We start from the raw sequence: 9,043 nt of genomic DNA, 5'->3' as shown, positions 1-9,043 counted from the left end.
GTTTGTGCCTGAACAATCATGTTCAACTTCAGAAGCATCCTGAAGATACTACAATTCCTGAAATTATTAATTTTTTTATTTTTTAAGAATTTCATCTTACTCATATTTCCTCCATGCAAAAAAACTTTCGCTGGGGAAATAGTGCTTATTACTGGCTCCGCAAATGGAATTGGAAGGCAGATTGCCCTAAGTTTTGCTCCTTTGGGAGCAACCTTGGTTCTTTGGGACATTGATGATGAAGGTAACAAAGAAACAAGCAGATTAGCCCAAAAAAATGGAGCTAAACGAGTGTTTGCCTACCACTGTGACTGCAGCAATAGGGAGGAGGTCTATGAACAGGCAGACAAGGTAAGATACAGCTTCTAGCTTCTGATTTGGCTTCTTGCTTCTGATTTTTTGCTTCTTTTTAATTGTATATGCTATTGACATTTTTTTTTTAGAAACCACTATTCACTAAAGGGAGGTAATCAGGTAGGGCAATGACTTTCTCTTTTTGACAAGTAGCTTCTAGATGGAGCTTAAACCATATTCGCAATAAAGTAACTGGGTTTAATCTGTTCTGTCGAGATTTAGCCATTTCCAGTCTTCGTTGTGAGATGGTAACTTCTTTCAGATTGAGAGTATAGTAAAACATACAGCAGAGGTTAGCTCCATGTATTAACTTGTTTAGGCTTTAAAATGTCTTTAAGATACCAATAAATAATTTAAAAAAAACCCAGTGGAAATTGTAAGGGGAGGCGTTCCTTTTCTCTGTCCATTTGTTTAGAAAGCTGTAGTTCTGTAAGGGTGAGGTGGGGTGTTATGGTCTCAGAAATATCATCGGGGCATGGCTGGTCTCCAGTCAAATTGATGATTCAGCTTCAGTTTATTTTTTAGTCAATTCAGCTGGAAAGTAAGGAAGAGAAGGACTGCATTTTAAATGAGACTCTTCTGCTGTGCTGACGTACACTTTGCAAACCGTTATTATGTTTTTTTCTATTATCAGAGTCCAGAAATTGGACATTAAATTAACATTATTAATTTTTACTTGTCCTTTAACTACGTGCTGCCTGAAAATATTTCCCAGTGTAACCTCACTTATAATCCAGTGATTATAAGTAATTAACTACCCACTCTGCCATTTCGTCCAAGGACAAATTCTTCTTTTGTTAAATTCTCAGTATATGTACTTATATACATGACTCTCAAGTCACATCTTTGACAGTCTGTGTCTGAAGGCATACATCAGAGAAATTAGCTAAAATATTTCATGACACGTGAACGTTGATAGATTGTTTTGGAATAGCCTTGAAATGTAACATTAATTTTCTGTGAGTTGTCAGGGGGACTCTTTGTTTTGTGGTTGTTGCTTCTAATTTTAACCAAAACAGATTAATTCTTTCTGAACACGGCCATGAAAGTTTGAAATAAGTATTTTTCCTCAAGAAATGTTCCCAATGAAAAGTACTTCTAAAGGGTAAGTTGGATTCAGTATCTGTAAGTATCTGGAACTGCAATTCTCATGCTTGCAGTCAACAAGGTATTATTTTACCCGTACTTGTCAGCAGCATTTGGGGCACAGCCAACTAACAGTGCACAGAAAAGAATTTCCATTTGGGGCCATTGGTTGTAGATGTTAAGAACCACAAGTGGTATCGTAGTATTACTTGGACAGTGCAGGCAAGGATATATCGTATTGTAATAGTATGTCTGCAGAGATGAGCAAGTTGTTGAGTGTTCTGTACTGACCCAACACGCAGTGTTCAAGGAGGACAATCTTTGCCAATTACTTGGGCAGTACAGATGATGTGATCCTCACTGTGTAAGACATTGATTACGACTCCTGCAATTTTGGAGTAAGAATCCCAGTAATTTCAACAATCTTACTATCTGTTATCACTTCCCAGCAAGACGAAAAATCAGTGTGAGCGACTTGTGGTCAGTACTTCAGCTGTAACACTTGATCTTTATTTGCAATGATACTATAAATCAAATGGCAATTCTTCTAGAATCCTCTTTTTGCAAGAAAAAAACTCACTTTAGAATTTACAAGATCAAATGCTTTTAAAAAATAACATTTTAAATTGGCATTAAATCCCTATTCCCATAAATGCTATCTGCTTCCTGCAAAGACATGCACCAAAATGATTAGTTTAAGCTTTTGTAAGTAATTTCTCTGTTAGACTTCCCTGTTGATGCTGAACACTTTGAAATAATTTGTTTGTTCTTAGTTTAGCAGACTCTCAAAATGTTTGTTTTGTGCACTCAAGTAATTTTCAACCTCCAAACACATTAACCGAATCAGCCACAGGGCTCCAGCCTGCCGGATTTGCTGTGCCCTTATCAGCAAAGAGTATTTTGAAGTGCACAGACTGACCTACAAGCAGAAACTCAAAGAGCTGTTTCAAATTCAGGAACTGGCGTTAAGGTGTTAAATTATTGTTAACTCTACCAACATCTTTGTAGGTATTTGGATGAATTGAACAGTCATGTAGGAGCCTGAAATTTTTTTAGAGCGAGAGTTTTTCAGCCAGGGGCCTGAAATATCTGGAAATACTCTTGGAAATATCTGCAACTGTTTGATTGGTAATACGAAAAGTCTTGAGCTTGGACACAGAAGACAAAGTAACAGCAGAAAAGTTAAATTAATTGCTTTGATTTGGGATATTCACTGCAGAAAAACCTAGGTATTTTCCCATAGTGGAAGCTTTCTTTCTAGGAAGCAAATTAGATCATCGAAGTCCATAAAGAAGAGGTTTTAGAATAAGCTGGTGAATCGACACTGATCTGGCAGTGTCCACCTGGGAATTCTGAAGGAAATCAGATAGGGATCTGATGAGCTAGAAATGCGTGGGGGGTGTTTTGCTGTAACAGGTGTCCAAAGAACAAAGAGTAGCAAATATGCCTGTTTTAAAGAGCACTTGAGAGGACACAAAGAAACTATAAACCTGTCTTACAGAAAATTAGTAGAAACAATAATAAAGAGAAGAATTAATAGACACCTAAAGAAATACATAATGAAGAATAATCAGCTTGACTTTTTGTAAATGGAAGTCAGGCTTCCCACATTTTTTGGGGTAGTGATTAAACAAGTCAAATGAAGCTGGATTAAATAAAATGCTACCATTGGGGAAGCTCTGTTGTCATGTGAAGAAAAAGAGGATCGTCATATGGACTGGCACAGTAGGTAAAAGGTACGAGTGGGGAGACAGTACAGATAAATCCCACAAAGCAAGAGTTGGGTAATCCTGCCATACTAAGCAGTGTCTGGATTTGCATTGATTTGTGCAGATGGAAAGGTGCTAGCGTGTGAGCCCTGCTTGTCTGTGACAAGGAGAAAGCCCGACACAGCTGGAGGAGTATCAAATGAGTCTTCACTGAACACTAAGGTTCCATGAAAGAGCCAAAGCAAGGTCAAATGTTGGGGCATCAGATCCAAGCACCTATTTCCAAATTGCCAGACAGCAGCATATCTGGGGCTTTTATGTTTTTGTAGTCATTCTATAAGTTTTGAGACACCAAATATCCATTTGCCTCTAGCACAGAAATCTCTGGAGTGAGCCTGATTGTTAATACCACAAGTAAATCTTGGCCATCTGCTTTGATATAAATTCAAATCATGGAATAAAACCTTTTTATAACAAACCTAAATCGAATTAATGGTGATTTTGGCCTTCTCTCCAAGTGATGTTATTTATCTATTTCATGGTACATGCTTCTGTACTCAGAGGATTGCAATCCCCCAGGGATCTGTGCTGAATTCTTCTGTTCAGTAAAAATGATCTGGAAAAGGGGTTGAACAGGCTTGGCTGAGGAATACAGATTCTCACAGTACCAGAAACAGGGGACAAGAAATGTTCAGGTTGCAATTAAAGCATGCTCACAGTGCACACTAAAGCTTTGTAACTGATTACCTCAGGTTCCTGTGGAAACCAAAAGTATTCTGGAGTTCAGAAAGCAATTAGACAAATTCTTGGGGAAAAAAAAAATCATCAGGTTATGTTAAATACAAAGGTATAAATACTTTACCTGTCTCAGGAAGATCCTAAGCTGCAGAGTGTGAAAAGTTGAGGAGTACCCTGCAGGAGACCTTAGAGTCCTGGTCCTTTTTTTACTGCTTTCCACCATGAGACAAGGGCTATGGAGCTAGATGGACCTTTGATCTGATGCAGTACAACAGTTCTTACGTACTTGCATTTCCAGTAGAGATATAAATAATTGCAAATATCACTAACCATTTTCATAAATGAAGCACAAGAGGCAAGGATACCTTCTAAAGCTTTCTGTTTATCCTTTTTTTATTCAGGTTAGAAAAGAAGTTGGGGATGTTACTATTCTAATCAATAATGCTGGCATACTGCTTGCGAAGAAGTTTTGTGACATACCAGATGCAGATTTTGAAAAGACCTTAAGAGTCAACTTCCTCTCTCAAGTCTGGGTAATGTATTTTTTTCTCTCCTGGGTGACTGAAAGGTACAGGCAAGTATTTTAGTGTGAGAATCACCATGGTGGCACCTACCCGGGGAACACAATTTGGAATAGGGATGGGAAGGGCCTTGAATGGGGAAAGATACATTTTTTTAATCATCCTATAATTAGAGACACACCAAATTGACAGTCTCCCCACTATGTCACAGTAATGTTAATACAAACCTGCCTGGGCACTCTGGTAAATCAAAAGTTTGTGCAACCGTATCGTGAAACATGCTCTATCTGTAACGTGCTGTGGCTGAAGTTAGCGCTGACATGATGGCATGTGACTTTCCTGCTCCTGATGTTTGCTGGCATCAGAAGGCTTTGTCTAATAGACTTGTAGCATTTGGGGAGGCACAACCATGGTTTAGTGGTGGAGTTGGCAGCGTTAGGTTTATGGTTGGACTCGATGATCTTAAAGGTCTTTTCCAACCTAAATGATTCTATGATTCTATGCTGCACATGTTGGTGTCAGTCTTCAGGTTGTGCTTTCATTCTTAGTCACCGTGTGCTTAATGTACATAGAAAACTAATCTGGACAGTATGTATTATCTTCGCTTTGTTTTCATACCTCTGAAGGAATTTGCTGTTATTTGGGGTCTCAGTTGACCTTTAGGAGGTTTTGTTGTGAGGGAGTGTTACTCTTGCCCCCTCTTGCATCTGTTGTTTGTATGCCTGAGTGAGCAGTCTGCATCAGGGAAAAATGTAGCCTTGCAACTCCCTCGCTAAATGGCATTTCTGAACAGAAGATCATTGCAGATAGAAGTCCTCTAATCATTTCCCAGTCCGCAGTGCATCATTCTTCCAAATACTTGAGGCAAAGGGACAGGGAGAGTTGTTCCTCCGGACAGGTCTGAAGAGACGTAAGGCAGGAGGACAGTGACCGTGGGCCCTCAACCAAAAAAAACATGTACTAGGCACACACATCTGGACTAGACATTGCAGCACATCTCGGCTATTGAAAAAATTCTGTTACTGCTCTTGTCTTTTTTCTTATCTTACCCTTCATAAAATACCAGTGTCCTCCTTATATAGTTAGTTATCACCCACAGTGGTGGTCTGGGGTGCCGGAGTTGTGAGGCAGTTCGGTTTGTAACAAATAGGGCCCATAGACAGCTGAGCTCCCCTCAATGTGTTGACTTCTAGCTCCCTCTTGTGTACCAAATCTTTGGTAATAGTCACAGGACTCAAACCGCGAGGAACCAGGAGGCAGAGAAAATACAAACTTTGCCGCTTTTAATAACACAATTTTAATGCTGACAGATCTTCAGAGAGAGGGCAGTCATTCAAGGAAATGCTGTCTCATTTATAAATTCTTACAGAGATAGAAGGTCAGTTGGGCTTCTTGTATATTGAGGCCCTAGGAAGCAAATCAGGTTGTAAAGCCTAATTTGGAACGCAACATTTTTGGCCTGTCCAGTTATAAAGGGGTTTTTTTATATGTCTCTTAGACTTGCAAGGCCTTTCTTCCGGCCATGATGACCTGTAACCGCGGACACCTGGTTAGTGTAACCAGTGCAGCAGGATTGTTGGGAGTCTACAGAATGTCAGGTTAGTATCGTCAAGTGCCATTACAAATTAGATCTACATGCTGATAACTTTTCTTGGAGATCTCATAAATGGTTGGCTTACGCAGTTTATACTGACATATGGAACACTCAGGAAAAGCCTGCAGATACGAAAGGTGGTGGTGTACTGAAGAGGATGATGGTGGCATGTTGCCTGAGTGGCACAGGGAGCTCACTGCAGATTTTACTGTCTGACTGCAGCCTGTCTTATCTCCACAGAAGAAGGACAACACAGCTCTTAAGTGTGCAGTGGGAGGGAGCCCTGCATACAGGTTGTCTAACACTTTCTCATGCCAGGTTTTCTGCAGACGAATGTTCAGAGTCCTGAGGCATACGTGGGTTATCCCTGGAACTATACATTTAGTTGGAAAACAGTTTTCAGGTCCAGAAGGCATTTTGGCAGAATTTTCATTAAAATTAATTTGAATGAACTGTGTTATAAGCTATTTAACAGCTCCATGTTCTCAGCTGTTTCCCTCAGGAGAGCTGACTGCTACAGTCCTGACTATTTCATCAGCCTGGGTCTGCTGCCCAGTCTCTCCTCGAGCCTCTCTGACATCCTGACTGTATCTCTTAGGTCACCCTGTGAGAATGTGAACTTCAGTGTAATAAGTACCTCTTGTTCCTTCTGCTGATTGACAGTGTTACTGTAGTGTTTATTTGCCGTCTGTTATCGTTGGGTCAGATGCGGTATTGATAATAGGTCAGTCCAGCTTTCATCATTTAACTGTGAGGCTTATGAGAGTGGACCTGCCCATTCATGCATTATAACTTTTTACACCTTTGCTATGCATTTTTAGGTTGTATGGTTCCATCATCCACTATGGGTGAATCCCTGAAGAATAACAGTGTCTGACGCCAGTTTTTGAAGTTACTCTTTTAGCAAAATTGGATTTCGTTGTATCTAACAACTGTTTTCACACACATTTGAAAAAGCCTTAGAAAACCACATGTAAATTCCTATATTAAAATAAGGTTCTTAAAGTTGCAAAACTGTAGAATAATTTAGGTTGGAAGGAATCTCTGGAGGTCATTCGGTCCATACCTCCCAAATAAAAGCAGGCCCAACTTAGATCAGATTGCACAGGGCCTTGTGAAGGCAAACATTTATTATCTCCAAGGATGGAGTTCCATACGTTCATCAAATGGTAAAAATCAGACAAGATTCAGTCTTCCTGGGCAAACAAAATGGTACTGCAGTTGCAGGGTAAATCAGAAGAAGAAGTAATAGGTTGAAGCAGCATTTGTAAGTAGGGTGTTTAGATTTTACCACTAGAAATAGTTCTTACTGAAATGTAAGCTGTGATATTAAAGGGCGAAAACATTCTGAACTGAAAGAATGCCTGGCTTGTATATGAGTATCTGGAAATGTACATAAAATGTGGAATAAGCTCATCTTCCTATATCTCTCTATAGTGCACTGAAAAAGAGTCCTCTGGAAAGGATTAATCTTATCCTTGGACAACTGCGCATCAATCACGGGAAGAGCCGTTAACCTTCAGAGTTATTCTTCACCAACATGCACAGCATCCTTAAAATACTAATTACAAGACTGCCAATTATATAATCAAGTAATATCAGGGCTTAAATAGTATTCCAAAACATTAAATTCTGTATATAACACTGTGGTGCTTTTGACATATTTTGGATATTTCTTCTTTCTTCACTTTTCAGATTATGCTGGAAGTAAGTACGCAATCATTGGAATGATGGAAGCCTTAGATTCGGAACTGTATCATGCAGGAAAACAAGGCATTAGAACCACAATCATTTGCCCTTATTTTATTAATACTGAATTAGCTAAAGGTTTTCAAACCCAGTAAGTAAAACTTAGATCGTGTACTATTTTCGTATGTAAAAAAATAATCACTACTCACTAGATACGCCATATTCAGTCTCTAGCTATTATAAGGTTGATTTGCTTTTCAATTCATTCTTTTTGCCCTATTGGCACATACAGCTATGTCTCTTGATGTAAGAAATCCCAGGTTTGCATACAATTAATAACTGACGTGCAACAGGGCTGCGTAATAACCTCGCAGTCAAGGAACGGTTAGGGACGCACAGCAATACTTAAGGCAACCTTATTTGTCAGTAGAATGGGCACTGTTGAGGTTCTCTGCCCCAAGTACTTTTCATAGAATCATAGAATCATTAAGGTTGGAAAAGACCTCTAAGGTCATCGAGTCCAGCCGTCAAGTTGGTTACAGTTATGGCTGTCAGGATACCCGTGACCTATCATTATGAACTGTATGAGCAGGTAGCTACACTTATCTGAGTGGGAATAGCTGTGGTGGGTTGCTGTGTTGTTGTAGTGATGGTGGAGGCTGCAGGCACCGATTTAGCCATTGCAGTAGTGCAATACCAGTGGTCTTGGTTTTTCAGTGCTCTGTTCCTGCTTCCACCATTCATCATCCTGTAGTAGCATATATTATGCAGAGCACAGCCTTTCTCCTGGCTGGAAACAGGCCTGCTCCTGGTCCGTTTAGCGGTCACCTCAACATCTACCGTAGAAAAGGAGGAGGTGTGCGGAGGGCAGAATTATTATGCGTAGAACAGCATATGGTAGCTTAGCTTGGAAGTTTTCAATGCCACAATCACTGTGGGCATTAACTTCATCAGGGTCGGAGCAGGACTTGCACAGAAGTCATTAAAATTCACAACAGCACCAAAGTGTTTTCAATTTGTTTTGATGATAGCAGGAACAAAGAGGATTGGAGACTGCTTTTCAAGGCTACCTGAGGGGAAGGGGGAAAATTCTTAAATGATTTAATTGAATTATTTCTGTATTAGAATACATCTCAAAAGTAAAGTTTTATAATTTCATAATGCTTTGTTTCTTCTTTCACCAGAAACCACCTTTTTCTTCCTGTTTATGACGCAGAGTATGTAGCCAGCAAGATCATGGATGCAATTCAAAAGGAAAAGTTTTATCTAATCATGCCTCTGACTTTACGCTTTCTTGCTTTCAAAATGTAAGAATGTGACTCGTCTTCTGGCATTGCCTTCTCTCTTGCCATATG

The 9,043-nt window shown here is 39.7% G+C and overlaps 1 protein-coding gene across 1 annotated transcript in view; it reads left to right on the top strand.

Moving 5' to 3' along the window:
- Nucleotides 1-18: 18 nt before the first annotated feature.
- LOC103923671 (epidermal retinol dehydrogenase 2-like) overlaps nt 19-9,043 on the top strand; it is a 9,818-nt gene continuing 793 nt past the window's right edge. Inside the window, exons 1-5 of the mRNA XM_009332078.1 lie at nt 19-348; nt 4,286-4,417; nt 5,904-6,003; nt 7,695-7,839; nt 8,873-8,995. Of these exons, the coding sequence (XP_009330353.1) occupies nt 19-348; nt 4,286-4,417; nt 5,904-6,003; nt 7,695-7,839; nt 8,873-8,995 (830 nt within the window). The remainder of the gene's footprint in view (nt 349-4,285; nt 4,418-5,903; nt 6,004-7,694; nt 7,840-8,872; nt 8,996-9,043) is intronic.

The sequence above is a fragment of the Pygoscelis adeliae genome, unplaced genomic scaffold (assembly GCF_000699105.1).
Source record: "Pygoscelis adeliae isolate BGI_AS28 unplaced genomic scaffold, ASM69910v1 Scaffold98, whole genome shotgun sequence".
Taxonomy (NCBI): domain Eukaryota; kingdom Metazoa; phylum Chordata; class Aves; order Sphenisciformes; family Spheniscidae; genus Pygoscelis; species Pygoscelis adeliae.
The sequence above is the reverse complement of the archived record's forward strand: the minus strand, read 5'-3'. Positions and strand labels throughout refer to the sequence as shown.